The 24264-nt window shown below is 44.9% G+C and overlaps 1 protein-coding gene across 1 annotated transcript in view; it reads left to right on the top strand.

Moving 5' to 3' along the window:
• The window catches only part of LOC311100448 (TANK-binding kinase 1-binding protein 1-like), a gene marked incomplete at both ends in the record, with an annotated part of 52285 nt that extends 28500 nt beyond the window's left edge, over positions 1-23785 (top strand). The window contains 5 exons of the mRNA XM_084141370.1: positions 5601-5803; positions 5992-6053; positions 20669-20784; positions 22491-23317; positions 23657-23785. Coding sequence (XP_083997496.1) covers positions 5601-5803; positions 5992-6053; positions 20669-20784; positions 22491-23317; positions 23657-23785 — 1337 coding nt within the window. The remainder of the gene's footprint in view (positions 1-5600; positions 5804-5991; positions 6054-20668; positions 20785-22490; positions 23318-23656) is intronic.
• Positions 23786-24264: the final 479 nt, after the last annotated feature.

The following is a 24264-nucleotide window of genomic DNA, read 5'->3' as shown; positions in this document are numbered from 1 at the left end:
CTCCCCACTGTATACACGTATTCTGAAAGGCCCCAGTGTCACGCCCTGGCTCTGGGGACACTGTTATGTTGAGCCAGGGTGTGTAGATCTATGTACTCTATTTCTATGTTGGCCTGAGTGACTCCCAATCAGAGGCAACGAGTGTCAGCTGTTTGCTGGTTGTCTCTGATTGGGAGCCATATTTAAACTGTCGGTTTTTCCTTTGTTTTTGTGGGTTCTTGTTCGTGTTGGTTTGTGTTGTAACCATAGACGTCACGTTTTTCGTTTGTTGTTTTGATCGTGTGATCATTGAATAAATATAATATGTTCACCTTCAACGCTGCGCATTGGTCCTCCTCATTAGACGATCGTGACAGAAGAACCCACCAAGACAGGACCAAGCAACGTGAAGAGCAGAGAGGTTGGTCTATGGAGCAGTGGAGTAAGAGTCTCGACTGGGCCAAGCCAAGTGAGGAGCAGAAAGGTTGGACTTTGAAGCAGTGGAGTGAGTGTCTGGCTAGAGACATGGAGGCCTGGTCCAAGAGGAGAGCCGCCCAGAAATTTTTTAGGGGGGGGCTCACGACGTGGACGTCGGGGCAGCAGGAGACCGCGATAGAGCGGTCCAGCGGGTCGGCAGAGGAGGCCGCCAGGTTACGGGGGCCACTGGTGTTAAAGGGGAAGGAAAGTGTAGAGGCACGGCGAGAGGTACTGGGGTGTGTAACCAGTCCGGTCTGGCCCGTTCCAGATCCCGAGGTAGAGCCAGTGGTGTGTGTCCCCAGTACGGTCCGGCCTGTTCCGGCCCCTCGCACCAAGTGTACGGTGCGCGTCGCCAGCCCGGTCCGGCCTGTCCCTGCTCCTCGCACCAAGCCTACGGTATGCGTCGCCAGCCCGGTCCGGCCTGTTCCTGCTCCACGCACCAAGCCTACGGTGTGCGTCGCCAGTCCAGTCCGGCCTGTCCCTGCTCCACGCACCAAGCCTACGGTGTGCGTCGCCAGCCCAGTCCGGCCTGTCCCTGCTCCACGCACCAAGCCTATGGTGTGCGTCGCCAGCCCAGTCCGGCCTGTCCCTGCTCCTCGCACCAAGCCTACGGTATGCGTCGCCAGCCCGGTCCGGCCTGTTCCTGCTCCACGCACCAAGCCTACGGTGTGCGTCGCCAGTCCAGTCCGGCCTGTCCCTGCTCCACGCACCAAGCCTACGGTGTGCGTCGCCAGCCCAGTCCGGCCTGTCCCTGCTCCACGCACCAAGCCTATGGTGTGCGTCGCCAGCCCAGTCCGGCCTGTTCCTGCTCCACGCACCAAGTCTACGGTGCGCGTCGCCAGCCCGGCCCGGCCTGTTCCTGCCACTCGCACCAAGTCTACGGTGCGCGTCGCCAGCCCGGCCCGGCCTGTTCCTGCCACTCGCATCAAGCCTATGGTGCGCGTCGCCAGCCCGGCTCGGCCTGTTCCTGCCACTCGCACCAAGCCAGGGGTGCGCGTCGCCAGCCCGGCCCGGCCTGTTCCTGCTACTCGCACCAAGCCAGGGGTGCGAGTCGTCAGCCTGGTCCAGCCCGTTCCTGCCACTCGCACCAAGCCAGGGGTGCGAGTCGTCAGCCCGGTCCGGTCCATTCCTGCTCCACGCACCAAGCCAGGGGTGCGTATCGTCAGCCCGGCTCGGCCCGTTCCTCCTCCACGCACCAAGCCAGGGGTGCGCATCGTCAGCCCGGCTCGGCCCGTTCCTCCTCCACGCACCAAGCCAGGGATGCGCATCGTCAGCCCGGTCCGGTCCATTCCTGCTCCACGCACCAAGCCAGGGGTGTGTATCGTCAGCCCGGTCCGGTCCGTTCCTGCTCCACGCACCAAGCCAGGGGTGCGTGTCGTCAGTCCGGCTCCGGCCAGCGGGGCCAGACCGGACCAGGGGTACTTTGGGGGGTTGGAGAGGGAGTGGGGATCAGGCCCGGAGCCGGATCCGCCGCCAAGGCGGAGTGCCCACCCGGTCCCTCCCCTGTGGTATTTAGTTGGCGCGGTCGGAGTCCGCGCCTTTAGGGGGGGGGTACTGTCACGCCCTGGCTCTGGGGACACTGTTATGTTGAGCCAGGGTGTGTAGATCTATGTACTCTATTTCTATGTTGGCCTGAGTGACTCCCAATCAGAGGCAACGAGTGTCAGCTGTTTGCTGGTTGTCTCTGATTGGGAGCCATATTTAAACTGTCGGTTTTTCCTTTGTTTTTGTGGGTTCTTGTTCGTGTTGGTTTGTGTTGTAACCATAGACGTCACGTTTTTCGTTTGTTGTTTTGATCGTGTGATCATTGAATAAATATAATATGTTCACCTTCAACGCTGCGCATTGGTCCTCCTCATTAGACGATCGTGACACCCAGAGTCTGCAACACCACTAAGCAAGGGGCACCACCAAGTAAGGGGCACCCTGAAAACCAAGGAGCTCTCCAAACAGGTCAGGGACAACGTTGTGGAGAAGTACAGATCAGGGTTGGGTTATAAAAAAATATCTGAAACTTTGAACATCCCACAGAGCACCATTAAATCCATTAATAAAAAATTGAAAGAATATGGCACCACAACAAACCTGTCAAGAGAGGGCCGCCCACCAAAACTCACGGACCAGGCAAGGAGGGCATTAATCAGAGAGGCAACAAAGAGACCAAAGATAACCCTGAAGGAGCTGCAAAGCTCCAGAGCGGAGATTGGAGTATCTGTCCATAGGACCACTTTAAGCCGTACACTCCACACGCTATGTCTGGCGCAAACCCAACACCTCTCATCACCCCGAGAACACCATCCCCACAGTGAAGCATGGTGGTGGCAGCATCATGCTGTGGGGATGTTTTTCATCAGCAGGGACTGGGAAACTGGTCAGAATTGAAGGAATGATGGATGGCACTAAATACAGGGAAATTCTTGAGGGAAACCTGTTTCAGTCTTCCAGAGATTTGAGACAGGGACAGAGGTTCACCTTCCAGCAGGACAATGACCCTAAGCATACTGCTAAAGCAACAATCGAGTGGTTTAAGGGGAAACATTTAAATTTATTGGAATGGCCTAGTAAAAGCCCAGACCTTAATCCAATTGAGAATATATGGTATGACTTAAAGATTGCTGTACACCAGCGGAACCCATCCAACTTGATGGAGCTGGAGCAGTTTTGCCTTGAAGAATGGGCAAAAATCCCAGTGGCTAGATGTGCCAAGCTTATAGAGACATACCCCAAGAGACTTGCAGCTGTAATTGCTGCAAAAGGTGGCTCTACAAAGTATTGACTTTGGGGGGGTGAATAGTTATGCACGCTCAAGTTTTCAGTTTTTTTGTCTTATTTCTTGTTTGTTTCACAAGCAAAAATTGTTTTGCATCTTCAAAGTGGTAGGCATGTTGTGTAAATCAAATGATACAAACCCCCCCAAAATCCATTTTAATTCCAGGTTGTAAGGCAACAAATTAGGAAAAATGCCAAGGGGGGTGAATAATTTCGCAAGCCACTGTAAATGCCTGAACTATTTTAATTTGAGAATCTCTTCTACAATGGGTTAAAGTTATGTATAGTAGCCCCAGGTGTAAAATAGTAAATAATGGCTACTTCTCAGAAAGTATTAAACTGTCAAGAGGAGTAAAACGGGGTTGTCCACTTTCGGCATATCTATTTATTATGGCCATCGAAATATTAGCTATTAATATCAGATCCAACAATAATATAAAGGGGCTAGAAATCAAAACAAAGGTGTCATTGTATGTTGACGACTCATGTTTTCTTTTAAATCTGCAATTTGGATCCCTGCACAGCTTCATAGAGGATCTAGATACAGTGCATTCGGAAAATATTCATAACCCTTTACTTTTTCCACATTTTTTACGTTACAGCCTTATTCTAAAATTGATTAAATTGTCTTTTTCCCTCATCAATCTACACACAATACCCCATAATGACAAAGCAAAACCAGTTTTTTTGAAATTGTTGCAAATGTATTACACATTTTTAACTGAAATATTATAGTTTCAACAACAAAAAAATCTGACTGAGAAAAATCGATTTGAATGGTCATCTTTCACACCCACTTAAGCCTTAGCACCACCCATCTCTTTAAGGATTCACAGTGTAGTAAACAACCAAAGATTTCAAGACTAAAAGTGGTGAAAGTAGTAGCAAAATGTAGTAGTACAAATACAATGTATCTAGTCCTTGGCCTATATCCTAATCTGACTTTGGTGCAGGTCATGTTGTTCTTCACAGTACCGTCTCTGGTAAACACACACTACATCAAATAAAATCTAAGTTTATTTGTCACATGCACAGGATACAGATGGTGTAAGCAGTACAGTGAAATGTAAATGGTACATTGAAATGGTTACTTGCATAGTGGAGTCTTTTGTTTAGACATGTAGCTAGCTAGCTAAGCAATGAACCATAATCCCAACTCTAATGCCGCATTCAAAACATCTGGGAACTCTGGAGAGAAAAAAAACTCTGACCGAGAAAAAATCGATTTGAACGGTCATCCAACTCGGAATTCCAACTCGGGAACTCAGGCCTCTTTCTAGAGCTACTACACAGATCATACATGTAACATTAGCTAGTGAGCCAGCCAGCTAACGTTAGCTAGCTAACAGTATGCTTTAACTTGCAATGAAAATGACTTTCTGACAGTATTAGAAACTTATAATATCTGAAAATGTAGCTAGACTCTTAACCGTATACATGGATGAACGCTTCTCCCTCTCTGTCATGGATGCCATGGTTGCCCTTAGTTTGAAGATGTAATCCGGAGACAGGTGTTTTATAAAACAGCCTAATTTCTGTGTTCTCTTTTTGGAACTCTCACCGCATATGGCAATCACCTCTCTTCTTCCACTGATTTCAAAACTCTGTCAACTTTTTCTGTGACAACGACACCATTTCTTCCCCACCATTGTCATCAGAAGACTCTACAATGTCTGATTCAATGAAAATGTTTTAACCTAAATCAGGGATTTCCTCATTGTCTGATTCATTTTCAGTCAGAGAGAGGCAACATGGCACGATCATCCTCCAGAAAGTAGTCCATCACAACGTTTTCCCACTGAGCTTTGTCGATAGTGCTATTAACTTCAGGGCAGCAATGTTGAGAGCAGTAGCAAAACTAGGCTCGTATTAAACAATTGTATTCGTATTTACAGATGGCATATTTTTTATTAAGGCACATGAAAGTTCACATGTTCCAGAAGGCATTTGTGCCTATGTGTTGTGTGAGGAGGCTGGCTGGCTGGGTGAGATGAGATAAAATAAAGACGACTCCTGCTGAACAATACATACTGGCTCAAGGACGGAGTTGGTATGAGCTGGGCTCCATGGCTGCGCCCACGCACGCTCCACCACCGAAGTGGAAAATGAAGATACGTGGAGCTCTTATCTCGCCTTCAGTCCACTTCTCTATCCCTTATTATCCCTTCACATCAAAGTACAATGATGGATGGTATAAACACAGGGATAATTAAGTCCCTCTAGATTGATGCTGTGTGTGTGTGTGTGTGTGTGTGTGTGTGTGTGTGTGTGTGTGTGTGTGTGTGTGTGTGTGTGTGTGTGTGTGTGTGTGTGTGTGTGTGTGGCTGTGTGTGTGTGTGTGTGTGTGTGTGCGCGTGTGTGTTCCCCCTCCCCAGTGCTGGACTGTCCTGCGCTGACCCTGCAGAGCTCTCGTAGTCTAGACACTCTGTCAGACCTGAAGCTGCAGCGTCTGGAGGCGGAGCTAGAGGGGGCACGGCATGAGGTCCAGCGGGCGTGTCAGAGGGAAGAGGAAATTAAGGCCAAGTGTGAGAGACTGCAGGAGGAGCTGAGACAGATCCAGAACAACCACATAGGGAGGGTCAGTGAACAACACACACACACCTAACACACTGGTATGTATAACAAACTGATATATTCTCCCACTATTCTCTAAAGCATAGTCAGTTCTGTCTAACTCTTGTTCTCGCCTGGCTCTTGCTGTCACATTTTGTCCAATCCTCTTCGAGCACCTGCATGCTAATGTAATTTCACGCTCTACTTCGGCAGGAAATGACTTCGCCGTGTGAGCAGTGTGATGTGGAGTGGATAAAGAAGGTGGGAGATGAGCAGTAAGTGACGACAACAACCATTTACTGTGTGACACCATAAGTCCTGCAACCATTTAGCTGCCAGAGAGAGGGAGAGGTAGGGCGGGACGGACGGAGAGAAAGCGAGAAGGACTATGAGAGAAAGAGTTTGTCTGAGAGAGAGAGACAGAGAGAGAGAGAAAGAGAGAGGCAGAGAGAGAGAGAGAGAGAGAGACCGAGACAAGAGAGACACAGAGAGAGAGAAAGAAAGAAAGAAAGAGGCAGAGAGAGTAAGAGAGAGAGAGAGAGAGAGAGAGACGGAGGGAGGGAGAGAATAGTAGCAGACAATAATGTTTCACTAGGATCTGTACCTGACTCATATCTGAAGGTCTAGACCAGGGATGGGCAACTTTGATGGGGACAGGGGCCACAAAAACTCATTTTACATTTACATTTTAGTCATTTAGCAGACGCTCTTATCCAGAGCGACTTATAGTTAGTGAATGCATACATTATTTTTTTATTGGCCCCCTGTGGGAATCGAACCCACAACCCTGATGTTGCAAACGCCATGCTCTACCAACTGAGCTACATAACTCGTCATGAGGGCCGCAGTGGCTCATGGGTCTGTGTACCCACCAGTGGCGGTCGGTGCTGTTTAAGATGAGGGAAGACGCTAATTATTTAATGAGCATGGCCTTATTTCTATTACAGCATATTGGATGACTGTCATTCATATTCCATTCACCCAGTTCAACGTAACATCGATAGGTTTAGGCTACTACATGATACTCAACATTTCCCTATACTCATCATGAGGTTGCTACAACTTAGCCTATGAATGAAAGTTTATAACGTAGGTGCACACAGGTTCGAGAGAAAGATTTGAGGTGACAGACAGTGAGTGACACATGGACAGACAGTGACACATTCAATACTGCCTTGCCTTGCAGACTCTTGCCTGCATCTAGCTGATCTAGGGTGTAATCATTAGTCCAGCAGTTGCAAACGAGAGTTTCTATTGGACAAATTCAGCTATGTTTATCCCCGTTTCATTCCGTTTTCTTCCGTTTAAGAAACGTTTTTCAACAGAATCGGCGGAATGAATACACCCCTGATCACACGCAAACAGTTCATTTTCATAGCCACATACAAACAGCTCGTTGTATTTCTTCTCGCATCTACGTGCTCTCCTCCTCTCACCTTTTGCCTTTGCTTCTGGACTTCAATGCACAACACATCAGCTGTCTGTGAGCAGGCGAAAAAAGTTTCCAAGCCAAATCTTCATATCATAACCGCTACACACAGCCTACATCGTTGTCACCCTATTAGCTAAAGTAACGTCATAGTCAACATAGCTAATAGAAATAACGTGTTAGTAAACCCGTTACCATCATGCAGTACAGTCAGTAAGCAGTTCAGCAGTTACACCGGCGAGCCCCGGTGGCAATAAATGACACTGAACAAAAATATAAACGCAACATGAAACAATTTTTTACCGAGTTACAGTTCATATAAGGAAATCAGTCAATTTAAATTAATTCATTAAACCCTAATCTATGGATTTCACATGATTGGAATACAGATATGCATCTGTTAGTCACAGATACCTTTACAAAAAAGGGAGTGTAGTGTCTAAACAGTTTATGACTTTGTTGATGTTTGCAAATGGTGTGTTAGAGGAAGTCTGTTAGGTGGCCTCCTGGGATTGGTTTATGGGAAAACACCCATATTATGTTACATAGGGCATAGGATATAAATACCATGATTAAAACAAAGGACGGGTAGTAACAACATATTAGATTGGGTCGGTTGTTCTCCAGATGCCTGCAGAAGTCTGTAAATTGACGCTGAAATCTTTTGATATAATAAACCTTTATAATCAAAGTACAGTGTCAGCGGATTCCTTGTTCTCACAGCATAATTAGCATCGTTATTTAGTTACTACAGTAGGGACATGGATCAGAAAACCAGTCAGCATCTGATGTGACCACCATTTGCCTCATGCATCATGACACATCTCCTTTGCATAGAGTTGATCAGGCTGTTGATTGTGGCCTGTGGAATGTTGTCCCACTCCTCTTCCATGGCTGTGCAAAGTTGCTGGACATTGGCAGTAACTGGAACACGCTGTCGAACACGTCGATCAAAGCATCCCAAACATGCTCAATGGGTGACATGTCTGGTGAGGGATGGGCAGGCCATGGAAGAACTGGGACATTTTCAGCTTTATGAATTGTGTACAGATCTTGCAATATGGGGCCGTACATTAACATACTGAAACATGAGGTGATGGAGGTGGATGAATGGCACGACAATGGGTCTCAGAATCTCGTCACGGTATCTCTGTGCATTCAAATTGCCATGGATAAAATGCAATTGTGCTCGTTGTCCGTAGCTTATGCCTGCCCATACCATAACCACACCGCAACCATTGGGCACTGTTCACAACGGTAACATCAGCAAACCACTCGCCCACACGACACCTGCCATCTGCCCGGTACAGTTGAAAACGGGATTTATCCGTGAAGAGCACACTTCTCCAGCGTGCCAGTGGCCATCGAAGGTGAGCATTTGAAGCACTGAAGTCGGTTACGACGCCGAACTGCAGTCAGGTCAAGACCCTGGTGAGGACGACGAGCAAGCAGATGCGTTTCCATGAGACGGTTTCTGACAGTTTGTGCAGAAATTATTTGGTTGTGCAAACCCACAGTTTCATCAGCTGTCCAGGTGGCTGGTCTTGGACGATCCTGCAGGTGAAGAAGCCGGATGTGGAGGTCCTGGCTGGCGTGGTTACGCGTGGTCTGCGGTTGTGATGCCGGTTGGACGTACTGCCAAACACATTTTGACATGGGGCGGAGAGAACATTTTGCAATTTTATAACTAATTTCCTGCAATTCTACACATTTTGCCAAATGTTTGCAGTTTTTAATATGATCAATGGCCCCTTAATTTGAAGGGGTGTCCACATACGTTTGTATATATAGTGTAGCTGGCCACTAGACTAATTTACCAATAAATAAATAAATGCTGACATGGGCTAATTAAGTGACTGCTGATGCACAACCAAATTTCGAAATTGCACCTTGTATATTCTATTATTCTAACTCTCAACAGTAAGTTGAGACCACGACTTAGTTCCCCTCCCAAAAAATTATAATATTTTATTGATTTATTATAATGCTTTAAATTGGTCTGCTGGCCGCTAGTTGCCCATCCCTGGTCTAGACTTTAGAGTGTCTAAAGGACAACCTCTAGGGAACTCATTAGAATCTAAATTTTCCCAGGCCCATCTTAAAGTTGAACTCTGCCTAGAATAGTGGCCTTTCCATCGCATTTGCATTCATTGATATTACTAGTACATTAGTGTCCATACACCTTGCACTGGATAATTATGTGGACACAGACTTGTGATGTGGAGCTTAGTTGTGTCTTGTGTGGTAATATATTAGACAACAGTAGAGGGCAGTGAGAGCACAGTTTCCTGACATCAGTTCTTCATGTTGTTTCTCAGGGGAACCAACACTGACACCTCTGTGTGGTCTATGCACCCCTCTACCCCATTCAGTCTCCCCATCCTCCTACACACATCAGTCACACCACATACAGCTCTCCCACTAGCTATTGCAAAACCAATATGTGAAACGTGAATACTATTTCGATAAGAAAGTGGAAGTAAATTGTACGTAAAGGTGGTGAGGTTGAGTGGGGTAGAGGCCTGGGAGGGGAAGCTTAATACTTTTCCAGACCTCAGTCACATCTTGGTTTCACTGCCTTACTCACCCACCTACCCGTTGACTGGTATTTTCTTTCTGAATGAGAGCTGACTTCTTGTAAGTGCTCTTGTTTAATGTAAATGGCTCTTAGATTCATGTGAAACTGATCGTGTGTTGCATGTTCTGGAGAGCATGAAACACATAGTTTGGCCCTCACAGACAATTATAATGTTTGGCTTCAAATTTGGTAATTTCCCAGCAGAAAAATACAGAAATTATTACATGTGTTAATTGAATTGTGCAGACTGTTTTGGAATTAACCTGAGTTGTAATTGCTTTGTTCAGTTCCATAGTATGGAGATCACATTTTCAATCTCAAACAAGTTCAGAAAGTGAAAGGACACAGAGTAAGGAACGTTAAAGAATATACCTCTTATGTTATAAATGTGTTATTACTGTACAGCAGTGTGTAGGCTGTGGACATGAGAGTCGAAAGCCGGCACTCATTTAGTGCTTGTTTCATCAGAGACCTAAGTGGCCTATAGGGCCTCATGACCACTGCCTCTATGACACAGGAGGTTGGTGGCACCTTCATTTGGGAGGGCTGGCTCGTGGTAATGGCTGGAGCGGAATCAGTGGAATGGTATCAAATACATCAAACACATGAAAACCATTCCATTTGCTCCGTTCCATTTGCTCCGTTCCATTTGCTCCGTTATTATTATGAGCCGTACTCCCCTCAGCAGCCTCCACTGCTCTGTGACTTTATGTACCGGTGTTTGGCATTTGTCATCCAGCACCTTTTATTAAATGTCACTAACCAATGGAACTTTTACTGAGACATTATATGGTGTATCAATATGTTGAGTTATGTTTAGGATCTGCGTTTCTTACAGTTGAGTGACAGCAGACAGGCTGTACTCAATAGTAGCAGGGCAAAATAGATGCTAGAGCATGCAAACAAAAAGCTGTGTAGTAGTTACAGAAACAGCAAGCCTTCAGTCCATACTCTCTAATGTGTATTCAGAGGTCAGCTCCAGCTCATACGGCCCACACACCAACATATAGATTGGCTGTCATGAATCTCCTCTCGCTATATACACACTCATCATCTCTCCTCCCACACACTCACACGCACACACACACGCACACACACACACACATATGCACACATACAGTGCATTCGGAAACTATTCCGACCCCTTTACTTTTTCCACATTTCGTTGTGTTACAGTCTTATTCTAAAATGGATTAAATTGTTTATTTGTCCCTAATCAATCTACATACAATACCCCATAATGACAAAGCAAAAAAAAGTATTCAGACCCTTTACTCAGTACTTTGTTGAAGCACCTTTGGCAGCGATTACAGCCTTGCGTCTTCTTGGGTATGATGCTGCAAGCTTGGCACACCTATATTTGGGGAGTTTCTCCCATTCTTCTCTGCAGATCCTCTCAAGCTCTTTCAGGTTGGATGGGGAGCGTCAATGCACAGCTATTTTCAGGTCTCTCCAGAGATGTTCGATCGGGTTCAAGTCCAGGCTCTGGCTGGGCCACTCAAGGACATTCAGAGACTTGTCCTGAAGCCACTCCTGCGTTGTCTTGGCTGTGTGCTTAGGGTCGTTGTCCTGTTGGAAGGTGAACCTTCGCCCCAGTCTGAGGTCCTGAGCGCTCTGGAGCAGGTTTTCATCAAGGATCTCTCTGTACTTTGCTCTGTTCATCTTTCCCTCGATCCTGACTAGTCTCCCAGTCCCTGCCGCTGAAAAATATCCCCACAGCATGATGCTGCCAACACCATGCTTCACTGTAGGGACGGTGCCAGGTTTCGTCCAGACGTGACGCTTGGTATTCAGGCCAAAGAGTTCAATCTTGGTTTCATCAGACCAGATAATCTTGTTTCCTTTAGGTGCCTTTTGGCAAACTCCAAGTGGGCTGTCATGGGGCTTTTACTGAGGAGTGGCTTCCGTCTAGATTGATGAGGGAATATTTTTATTTAATCCATTTTAGAATAAGGCTGTAACGTAACTAAATGTGGAAAAAGTCAAGGGGTCTGAATACTTTCCGAATGCACACACACAACTCCAAATAGCTTTTCCAAAACAAAGAGGGGTGCAGTGCATCGAAGTCTTGGCAGTGTTTATGATCACACATAAGAGATCACACGTGAGTGAAATGTGTTGCAGTCCAAGCCGTGCTTTTCAAAGATTGTCAAAAGGCGCAAGGCGAAGTTGAGAGTTGTGTGAGCCGAAGTGTGAAAAGGAAGAGTCGCGGATGTCAAAACAGTCAATAAATACAGGTCAGTGCATAGAAACGACAAGAGACTAGAGACTGTAACCGAGGTGTAGGCATTCACTCAGACATCCCCCTTGGACTGTAAAGATGGATAGGAGATTTCAACTCTCAAATAGAATACAGGTACTTCCATATACTTGACCGCGTTGGATAGAGGCAGTTAGGAAGGAGGGAATAAGCGCGTCCGCTGTCATCAATGGCTTCCACGGTTCCTGTAAGTTATGTATGATCTATTCTATTTTCAGGTTGTTGTGAAGGTGTTGGTGGAGTGTTATAATGAAGGGGCTTCAATAGCCCACTCAATAGCCCACTCTGTCGGTCTGAGTCATACAGAAACGGAGTAGGAGGACTTGGTAGGCCTTTCTGAAGGACTAACTAAGTGGTGGAATGTATGAATGCACTGTCTGTGGTCGAAATTATTTGGTTGAATGCTCAATTTTCCTAAAATAGAGGTTCTATCGAGATCCTAAAATTGAAATTTGATGAAATATTTCTTAGATAAACAGATCTAGCTGTAATTCATTTCTGGTGTCAACACCATTCTCCTGGCTGAAAGATATTGTGATGACAGTTATGTGTTCAAGAGAGCACTATCGCTGAGGGACATGGAAAAGATTCAACAATAATGACTCATGATGGCTGTCATTTCCTTTATCATTTATCAAAAACCTACAGGGAAAATGGGGTATGTTTTCTACTGCTTCCCTCTCCTACACACAAACACCGTAACACATTAAGACTCAATTAAGTTATTCAGTGGGTTGTGCAGAGTACTCATCATTTTCCTATGACAAGGTGAGACTTCTCGTGTTGGCTCTATAATTGGCATGACCATATAGAGTAATTGAGATATTTCCAGATTCGCCGTTGTGCAGTTGAAGTCTATGGGAAGTTGTTGTTTGTTCACCGACATCTTTGTCTTTATCTGCCGCTATCACTATGTAGAATTAGCTCAGATTCAAGTAACACAGAAGGTTTTATTGATATTGGTTTGAGAGCTCAGATAAGCTTTAACAGATCTGTCTGGATACAGACTGGCTCCTATCTACCACAGCATATCTACCTACAGTGGGTATCATAAGTATTAGCTTTTGTTGTGTTACAAAGTGGGATTGAGATATATTGAATTGTATTTTTTTTGTCATTGATCTACACAAAATACTCCATAATGTCAAAGTGAAAAGAAAATTATATATAATTTTTATTAATTTGATAAAAATATAACAAAAATATAGTTGTTGCATAAGTATTCATCACCTTTGTTTAAGCAAGCCTAAATGAGTTCAGGAGTAAAATTTAGCTTTACAAATCACACAATAAGTTACATGGACTCACTCAGTTTGAAATAATAGGGGTTGACATTATTTTTGAATGACTAATGCTTCCTCTGTCCCCCATACATACAACATCGGTAAAGTCCCTCAGTCAAATATTGAATTTCAAGCACAGATTCAACTACAAAGACCAGGGAGCTTTAAAAAAAAAGCCTCATAAAGAAAGCCAGTGATTGGTAGATGGGTAACAATAACAAATCAGACATTGAATATCTCTTTAAGCTTGGCCAAGTTAATAATTATGCTGTGGATGATGTATTAAACCACCCAGACACATCAAAAGATACAGTTGTCCTTCTGAACTGAGCTGCAGGACAGGAAGGAAACTACTCAGGGATGTTACCATGAGGCCATTGGTGATTTTAAAACAGCTACCGAGTTCAATAGCTTTGATCAGAGAAAACTGAGGATGGATCAACAACATTGTAGTGACTATAATTACCTAAATGACAGAGTGAAAAGATTTTTAAAATGCAGAATATTCCCAAAACATGCATCCTGTATAGGCACTAAAGTAATACTGCAAAAAAAAACAAGGCAAAGGAATACACGTTTTGGCTTTAATCTAAAGCCTTATGTTTGGGGCAAATCCAACAACACATCACTGAGTAACTGCCTCCTTATTTTCAAGCATGGTTGTGGCTGCATCATGGTATGGGTATGTTTGACATCGGCAAAGACTGGGGAGTTTTTCAGGATAAAAAGAAACGGGATAGAGCTAAGCACAGGCAAAATCCTAGAGGAAAACCTGCTTGTCTGCTTTAGACCAGACACTGGGAGAGGAATTCACCTTTCAGCAGGACAATAACCTACAACATAAGGCCAAATCTATACTGGAGTTGCTTACCAAGAAGACAGTGAATGTTCCTGAGTGGCCTAAATCTGCTTGGAAATCTATGGCAAGACTTGAAAATTGCTGTCTAGCCATGATCCCCAACACCTTGACAGAGCTTGAAGAATTTTGAAAAGAATAATGGGCAAATATTGCACAATCCAGGTGTGCAAAACTCTAATAGATTTACCCAAGAAGGTGTTTCTAATATGTGTTGACTTAGCAGGGTGAGTACTTATCTAATCAAAGTATATTAGTGTTTTATTTTTCATTAATCAAAACAAAAATGTACATCTTTCTTCCACTTTGACATTAGAGTATTTTGTGTAGATCGTTGACAAAAAATGATAATTTAATCCCACTTTGTAACATAATAAAATGTGAGGAAATCCAAGGGGGTGAATACGTATGATAGGCACTGCATCTCTTCTAATTCCTCCCCAGTTCCCTCTTTTCATAACACCAAATGTTTTGAAAGCAAGGTGTTGTTGACAGCAATCTGTGGTTGTGCTTACACAAATGTCAGAAGTCAACTAATGTTATAACATTACATAAAGTTTGTGGCAATATTTATGCTAGAAATGATGATACAGTACATGGTTCATACAGTATAGTTCATGACCTTTGTCGTTTGGCTAAATCATTGCTTCTCTTCTGGATAAAGAGCAAAGAAAGATGTTCTACAGGTCCAGTCCACACAAACCTATTCTTTGTCATCTTGTATTTCTGAAAAGGAGATGAAAGATGCACTCAATTTTTCACTGCAGTCTGATTTATCACACTGCTTTATTTAACTATTGTCTTTAATAAAATGATACTAAAACGCTGCTGAAGTTAAACAATCAAATAAATCACACAGCAAAGACCAATAGGCTGCGTTTACACAGGCAATGCAATTAGGATGTTTTTTCCACTAATTGGTATTTTGACCGATCACATCAGATCTTTTCACATCAGCTCATTACCAGAGCTGATCTGATTGGTCAAAAGACCCATTAATGAGAAATAAAACATACAGAATTGGGCTGTCCCTGTGAACACAGCCTTAGAATGTGAGACTTTAATTTCTTTCTCCAAGCTTCACATTTTCCATTACTAGCACCTTACTCAATAGTGCGTGTTCTTTACCAGTAATTGTATCTTTATCTACCACCATCATCAATGTGTGGAATGATAGTGTTCAAGTTCAAATAAATAAGAAGAGGCTTGTGGGGAAATTGGTTTGTGAGTTCAGATAGGCTATGTTTTTATCAGATCTTAGTCTGGATTGCGCATACACACTGCTGGCATCTATCTGCCACAACCACCTCTTTTTCTCTCTTTCTATGTTTTCGATTTCCACCGGTGTTGCCTTGTAACAGAGCTGTTTGAAATAGCTGCCTCGTTGCCATGGTAAAGCAAATGCCTGGGTGTAATATTTAGGCAGCTGGAAATAGAGCTGCTCTGTCAATATATACCCTGCGAGAGTTACTGTACGTCTGACTGCTATACAATAGTGTGATTAATGTGTGATTTGTATGATTGGTATTCTAAAAATACTCTTTATGTTACGCAATGATATCAACAATTTAATTGGTATTCCGTCAATCTGGAGATGAGGAAGAAATGCATTTAGGAACTAATTAGATAGACGAACTAAACTAGAATGCATTAAGTCAGGTAACCTCACACATTAGTGTGTACACATTTGAAGCAATGTAGTAGCATGATTTCAAAGCAGCACTGGACCTGTTCTTTCTGGGGTCCACACAAAACATAATATATGACATAATACAGAACATTAATAGACAAGAACAGCTCAAGGACCGAACTACATAAATGTAAAATAAGAATACACGCATACATACATATCAGTACATACAGTGGGGGGAAAAAGTATTTAGTCAGCCACCAATTGTGCAAGTTCTCCCACTTAAAAAGATGAGAGAGGCCTGTAATTTTCATCATAGGTACACGTCAACTATGACAGACAAAATGAGAAAAATAAATCCAGAAAATCACATTGTAGGATTTTTAATGAATTTATTTGCAAATTATGGTGGAAAATAAGTATTTGGTCAATAACAAAAGTTTCTCAATACTTTGTTATATACCCTTTGTTGGCAATGACAACAAAGGGTATTTTCTGTAAGTCTTCACAAGGTTTTCACACACTGTTGCTGGTATTTTGGCCCATTCCTCCATGCAGATCTCCTCTAGAGCAGTGATGTTTTGGGGCTGTCGCTGGGCAACACAGACTTTCAACTCCCTCCAAAGATTTTCTATGGGGTTGAGATCTGGAGACTGGCTAGGCCACTCCAGGACCTTGAAATGCTTCTTACGAAGCCACTCCTTCGTTGCCCGGGCGGTGTGTTTGGGATCATTGTCATGCTGAAAGACCCAGCCACGTTTCATCGTCAATGCCCTTGCTGATGGAAGAAGGTTTTCACTCAAAATCTCACGATACATGGCCCCATTAATTCTTTCCTTTACACGGATCAGTCGTCCTGGTCCCATTGCAGAAAAACAGCCCCAAAGCATGATGTTTCCACCCCCATGCTTCACAGTAGGTATGGTGTTCTTTGGATGCAACTCAGCATTCTTTGTCCTCCATACACGACGAGTTGAGTTTTTACCAAAAGGTTATATTTTGGTTTCATCTGACCATATGACATTCTCCCAATCCTCTTCTGGATCATCCAAATGCACTCTAGCAAACTTCAGACGGGCCTGGACATGTACTGGCTTAAGCAGGGGGACACGTCTGGCACTGGGTCCCCCCGTGTGGTTCTGGGATTTTTGCTCACCGTTCTTGTGATCATTTTGACCCCACGGGGTGAGATCTTGCGTGGAGCCCCAGATCGAGGGAGATTATCAGTGGTCTTGTATGTCTTCCATTTCCTAATAATTGCTCCCACAGTTGATTTCTTCAAACCAAGCTGCTTACCTATTGCAGATTCAGTCTTCCCAGCCTGGTGCAGGTCTACAATTTTGTTTCTGGTGTCCTTTGACAGCTCTTTGGTCTTGGCCATAGTGGAGTTTGGAGTGTGACTGTTTGAGGTTGTGCACAGGTGTCTTTTATACTGATAACAAGTCCAAACAGGTGCCATTAATACAGGTAACGAGTGGAGGACAGAGGAGCCTCTTAAAGAAGAAGTTACAGGTCTGTGAGAGCCAGAAATCTTGCTTGTTTGTAGGTGACCAAATTCTTATTTTCCACCATAATTTTCAAATAAATTCATAAAAAATCCTACAATGTGATTTTCTGGATTTTTTTCCCTCAATTTGTCTGTATTAGTTGACGTGTACCTATGAGGAAAATTACAGGCCTCTCTCATCTTTTTAAGTGGGAGAACTTGCACAATTGGTGGCTGACTAAATACATTTTTTCCCCACTGTATACAGTACACAGCATATACCAAACATTAGGAACACCTTCTTAATATTGAGTTGCATTCCCCCCTTTTGCCCTCAGAACAGCCTCAATTCATCGGGGCATGGACTCTATAAGGTGTCGAACGCGTTCCACAGGGATGCTGGCCCATGTTGACTTCAATGCTTCCCACAGTTGTGTCAAGTTGGCTAGATGTCCATTGGGTGGTGGACCATTCTTGATACACATGGGAAACTGTTGAGCGTGAAAAACCCAGCAGCATTGCAGTTCTTGACACAAACTGCTGCCTCTGGCACCTACTACCATACCCCATTCAAAGGCACTTAAATTTGTCTTGCCCATTCACCCTCTGAATGGCACACATACACAATCCATGTCTCAATTGTCTCAAGACTTAAAAAATATTATTTAACCGGTCTCCTCCCCTTCTTAATGTTTTGTATACTCAGTGTACATACAGTAGGTCTGCAAGTTATCTAGGTCAGAAACGGGAGAGGCATTGTGCTTTGAGGTGCTGTTTTATTGGTTTTTAAAGCAAATGTTGCGGTTTGCTTGAGTGATTTGAGATGGCAGGGAGTTCCATGCGATTATGGCTCTATATAATACTGTGTGTTGCTTTGAATTTGTTTTGGACTCGGGGACTATGAAGAGACCCCTGGTAGAATATAGAAAATGAATCTGGGCAGGTCGAGAGCTTCAAGTTCCTTGGTGTCCAAATCACTAAAGACTTAAAATGGTCCAAACACACGCGCACAGTCGTAAGCGCCTCTTCCCCCTCAGGAGGTTTGAAAAGTTTAGCATGGGCCCTCAAATCCTCAAAAAGTTATACAGCTGTACAATTGAGAGCATTTTGACTCACTCCATCGCTGCCTGGTATGGCAATAGCACCGCCCTCGCTCGCATGGCGCTACAGAGGGTGGTGTGGACAGCCCAGTACATCACTGGGGCTGAGCTCCCTGCCATGCAGGACCTCTATATTAGGCAGTGTGGGAGGAAGCCCGTAAAATCGTTAGACTCCAACCACCCAAGCCATAGATTATTCTCTCTGCTTCCGCATGGCACCGATGCATCAAGTCTGGCACCAACAGGCTCTTGAACAGCTTCTATCCCCAAGCAATAAGACTGATAAATAGCTAACAAAATAGCTGCACATCTGACTTAACCTTGTATCTTTATTGTCTCTATGCACACCCACAGGGCCCACCACAATCACACACACACTCACTCCATAATCTACTCACTCACACATACAGTGCATTCGGAAAGTATTCAGACCCCTTGACAAGCTCTGTCAGGTTAGATGGAGAGCGTCGCGTCGCTTCACAGCTATTTTCAGGTTGCTCCAGAGATGTTCGATCGGGTACAAGTCCGGGCTCTGGCTGGTCCACTCAAGGACATTCAGAAGCAACTCCTGCGTTGTCTTGGCTGTGTGCTTAGGGTCGTTGTCCTGTTGGAAGGTGAATCTTCACCCCAGTCTGAGGTCTTGAGTCCTTTGGAGCAGGTTTTCATCAAGGATCTCTCTGTACTTTGCTCCGTTCATCTTTGCCTCGATCCTGACTAGTCTCGCAGTCCCTGCTGCTGAAAAACATCCCCATAGCATGATGCTGCCACCACCATGCTTCACCGTAGAGATTGTGCCAGGTTTCCTCCAGATGTGACGATTGGCATTCAGGCCAAAGAGTTCAATCTTGGTTTCATCAGAACAGAGAATCTTTTTTCTCATGGTCTAAGAGTCTTTATGTGCCTTTTGGCAAACTCCAAGCGGGCTGTCAGGTGCCTTTTACTGAGGAGTGGCTTCCATCTGGCCACTCTACCATAACGGCCTGAATGGTGAAGTGCTGCGGAGATGGTTGTCCTTCTGGAAGGTTCTCCCATCTCCACAGAGGAACTCTGGAGCTCTGTCAGAGTGACCATCAGGTTCTTTGTCACCTCCTTGACCAAGGCCCTTTTCCCTCGATTGCTCAGTTTGGCCGGGCGGCCAGCTCTTGGAAGAGTCTTGCTTTGTCCTTATTGGGTGTTGTGTGAATGTTTTAAATATGGTATTGGAACGGAGCCTGTATATAGTATGTTTATTTACTTACTTATTGTGTTCTTCATATTTCTTCTTATTTCTCGTGTGTTTTTTTCTAGTATTACATTGTTATTGATTATTGCATTGCTGGGTTTTGAGTTTGCAAGAAAGGCATTTCACTGTACTTGTGTATATGACATTAAAACTTGAAACTTGAATGTCTTGTATCAATCAATCAATCACATTTATTTATACAGCCCTTTTTACATCAGCAGATGTCACAAAGTGATACAGAAACCCAGCCGAAAACCCCAAAGAGCAAGCAATGCAGAATGTAGAAGCACAGTGGCTATGTAAAACTCCCTAGAAAGGCTGGAACCTAGGAAGAAACCTAGAGAGGAACCAGGCTCTGAGGGGTGGCCAGTCCTCTTCTGGCTGTGTCCGGTGAAGATTACAAGAGTCAATGGCCATTAAGGCCAGATCATTCTTCAAGATGTTCAAACGTTCATAGATGACCAGCAGGGTCAAATAATAATCACAGTGGTTATAGAGGGTTCAACAGGTCAGCATCTCAGGAGTAAATGTCAGTCGGCTTTTCATAGCCGAGCATTCAGAGGTTGAGAGAGAGAGAGAGAGTCGAAACAGCAGGTCCGGGACAAGGTAGCACATCCAGTGAACAGGTCAGGGGTCAGGGTTCCATAGCCACAGGCAGAAACTGGAACAGCAGCACGACCAGATGGACTTTGGACGGGGACAGCCAGGAGTCATCAGGCCAGGTAGTCCTGAGGCATGGTCGTAGGGCTCAGGTCCTCCGGAAGGGGAGAGAGAGATGGGAAAATTAGAGGGAGCATACTTAAGATCACACAGGACACCAGATAAGACATGAATTACATCAGATAGGACAGACTGACCCTAGCCCCCCGGCACATAGACTACTGAAGCATATATACTGGAGACTAAGACAGGGGTCTGTCAGAGCTGTATGTTAGTTGATTAAATAGACCATTTTAAATTTTCATCACATTCATATTTCTTTAAAAAAGAAGTGATGCAGTCAATCTCTCCAATTGATTGATTGACTCTGTTCTTTCCCCCTCCAGGGTGAATTTGGCGCTAGCCTACACAGAGCTAACTGAGGAGTTGGGACGTCTCCAGGCACTGAGCTCCAAACAGAAAGAGATCTTGAGGAAGGTCTCTCAGGAGCAGCATAGCCCAGGTTAGTAACATCTGTAGAGAATGATATATGGCCCACATTTAACAGGCTAGCCCAGGTTAGCAGCATCTGTAGAGAATGATATATGGCCCACATTTAACAGGCTAGCCCAGGTTAGCAGCATCTGTAGAGAATGATATATGGCCCACATTTAACAGGCTAGCCCAGGTTAGCAGCATCTGTAGAGAATGATATATGGCCCACATTTAACAGGCTAGCCCAGGTTAGCAGCATCCCTATATAAGTTTACATGCTCCCTATCCCTAATGATTGCTCTGATGTCAAGTACACTGAGTGTACAAAACATTAAGAACACTTTCCTAATATTGAGTGACACCCCCCCCCCCCTTTTGCCCTCAGAACAGCCTCAATTCGTCGGGGCATGGACTCCACTGATTGAAGTGTATTTAACAAGTGACATCAATAAGGGATAATAGCTTTCATCTGGATTCACCTGGTCAGTCTATGTCATGGAAAGAGCAGGTGTTCTTAATGTTTTGTACACTCAGTGTATATTGTTATGCATTTTCTACTGAAATACTGGGGGGGGGGGGGATGAGTAAGCTTTACATGCACATCTTCAAATAAGCATTGTCATGCTCACCTTACAATACAATACTTGCTTTATTGGTCCATTTGCACAGATATTCTTAATTTCTTGCTGTCACAGTACCTGATACACAACACACACATCACAGGCTGGGAGCAGCACATGGGCTGCTGCAGAGCAACAGCCCTAGAGAAATTAGGGGTAAAGTAAAACGGAGGTAAATAGTATATGGGACATATACTATGGCTTACAGCTCACTCCCTGCAGATTTCCCCCCAGTCAGCTCGGGGATTCAAACCAGCAACCCTCCGGTTACCGGCCTGCCTCTCTAACCACATACTCAGCTCATACTCCGCCCTGTTTCAAGTTTAAAAAAATAGAGGAATGAACTAGACTATATTGGGATATAAGTAGGCCTGCAGCTGTTTCTTTACTCTCCTGGGGTTGCAGAGCTACAAATATAGTATATGTACTAAAATACCGTACTATTAAAAAACAAACAAATATGTCCTCTTCCTCGACTCTCTGTTTTCTCTGTATTTCAAGTCTCTGTGGAGAATTCGAGAGCACAACAACCCCCCTCTTTAAAAAAAAGATTTATTTCACTCAACCACAGAACCATACGTTTCCCCTTTGAGATGCTTCTGATTCATCGATGCACAAGTCTTGTTTTTAGCTAAATGGCTGATAGCTATCTCATGCTTACAGGAAGCACCACATACTGTACTGTAAAATTTGATCTGCGTCTTAGGTAAGCGGAAAATAAATCTATTCAAGGGTGTTCCTTTTTTGCATATTTTGTCGAGTGCGTCGCTTGTTGCGAATTGAGTTGTCTTTTGATCAGACAAACATTTGCACTGCAAATCCAGAGCAACACACAGTAGAGAGAAGTACAGAAATGTTATTCAGGAAAAAGTATGAAAGATTATACACTTTTTCTTCATCATTATCAAAAAGATATTACAGTATGTGTTATTGCTAGAGATGTTACCAGACCAAAACTCCTCCTGACCCTAGTTACTTTTCATATGTAATTATGAGTAACAACAGGCTCTATTTTGGCGAGATGCTATAATTTTGGTCTTCCAGAGACAGCCACAGGTAGTCTTGTCTCGTGTGCTGCTCTCTGACTCCCCCTGTGTCTCTCCTGTCTCCTCAGTCCAACGCCACTCCCACCCCCCATCTCCCATCCCTCACCAACGCCACTCTCCTGTGCCCCAGCGACACTCCCCCATTCCCCAACGCCACTCCCCCATCCCTCCTCAGCACCACTCCCCCATTGCTCAGTGCCGCTCCCCGGTGCTCCAGCCGCAGCGTCTCTCCCCGGACATGCACCGCCGCTCGCCCCTGCTGGACATCAACGACGGGCCTGCCTCCTACTCCTGCCGGCCAGCCAGCCACCACCTGAGGGCCAGCTTCCAGGGCCGACGGAGCTACTCCGAGGTGGCCGATCCCTCGGCCTACCAGCGGCCGCCGCGCTTCAGCCTGGACCCTGTGTCCACCCTGCCCAAGCCTCGGCCCTACAGGGACTCCGGCTACTCAAAGCAGCATCAGCAGCATGAGCATGGAGGCTCCCAGCATGGAGGGTCACCCCACAGAGGAGGCCAGCTGCGAGCTTCCCAGTCTGGGCTAGAGAGGGCAGGCAGCGAGGTGGGCCTCCACGAAAGTTCCCGCCACTCTCGAGAGCTGCCCTTCCCCCTGTCCGAGGTCTCTCCCAGGTCTCACCTGCACTTTGAGCCCCTGCCACCCCCCACGCCCGCCCCCCAGCTTCCGCAGTCCTCTGAAGACGAGGAGGAGTGGACCTGTCCGCACCCCATCAGCCCCCCACGGACACTGGGCGTGCCCAACAATGTGTCAGCTCATGGGGTCATGAGGGGGCTGGCGTCCTGCTCGGCCTTCCCCATCCCTTCCAGACCCAACACTCTGACCTGCCACCCGCCAGGTTACCTGCATGCAGAGCACGCCCAGTCCTGGCCCTCCATCAATGTGAGTCACACGCACACTCTATCCCAAATATACTGTATAATAATATCTTTATTATATCAAAACATTCTCTCAAATTGTAAAATGGGTCAGTTAGGTTGCTATCCCGATCAGTCAAAATCTCTCTCTTTGAAAATAAACTGCCCTTGACTTGCCAATGTCTTCCTGCACTGTGCTATTTCATGAGAAATGCTCTGTGTAACATGACATTTGTTCTGATTCCCCTCTACATATGAGCTTATTTTCTTCATGAAATTACCTAAATGGTCAAACTGTTATCATATAGTTGCCATAGACCCACACTGCTTGTTGACCTGAATGATGTGTGTGTTTTGGTTGCAGCTGTGGATGGAGACAGAAGAGAGTGACATGAGGAGCTGCCCTCTGTGCCAGCTGATCTTTCCCATGGGTTACCCTGACGACGCCCTCATCAAGCACATCGACTCGCACCTGGAGAACAGCAAGATATGATCGCCATGGCAACACTGCACCCTCTTTTTAGTTGCAACAATTTTTACTTACATTGTGGAGAAATTTTAGGTTTGGTTTTGTTTTAAAGCTGGGCGCCTTTTCTTTGACAAGACAAGATGGCTTATTGTGTGTTTAGTAGTCCATGTATGGGACTAGGTTTAGGGAATGGCTTCAATGTTCATGACAGACAATATCCTGAGGGTTTCAGGCAACTTGCAGTCCATTTGTTTTTATATCTTACACTTTACCACTACTACTTGCTGTAAAGCAGCCTGCTTTAGTTGCCTCTACCCGTGTACAGTATAAGGCTTGTGCAATACAGACCAACCACAATTAATTCCTGGAATTATCTGGGTGACCCGAATGGATAAATCCAGTTAGTTTGTTCTTCAGGGCTTGACGATGTGCGGTCAGAGGTCAGAGTTATGAAGAGAGGATAGCAGTGTTGTGACTGTGACTGATTGTGTGTAGGTAAGAAT

This window comes from Coregonus lavaretus (genome assembly GCF_964263955.1).
Source record: "Coregonus lavaretus genome assembly, chromosome: 25".
NCBI lineage: Eukaryota > Metazoa > Chordata > Actinopteri > Salmoniformes > Salmonidae > Coregonus > Coregonus lavaretus.
This window is presented reverse-complemented; position numbering and strand designations above follow the sequence as displayed.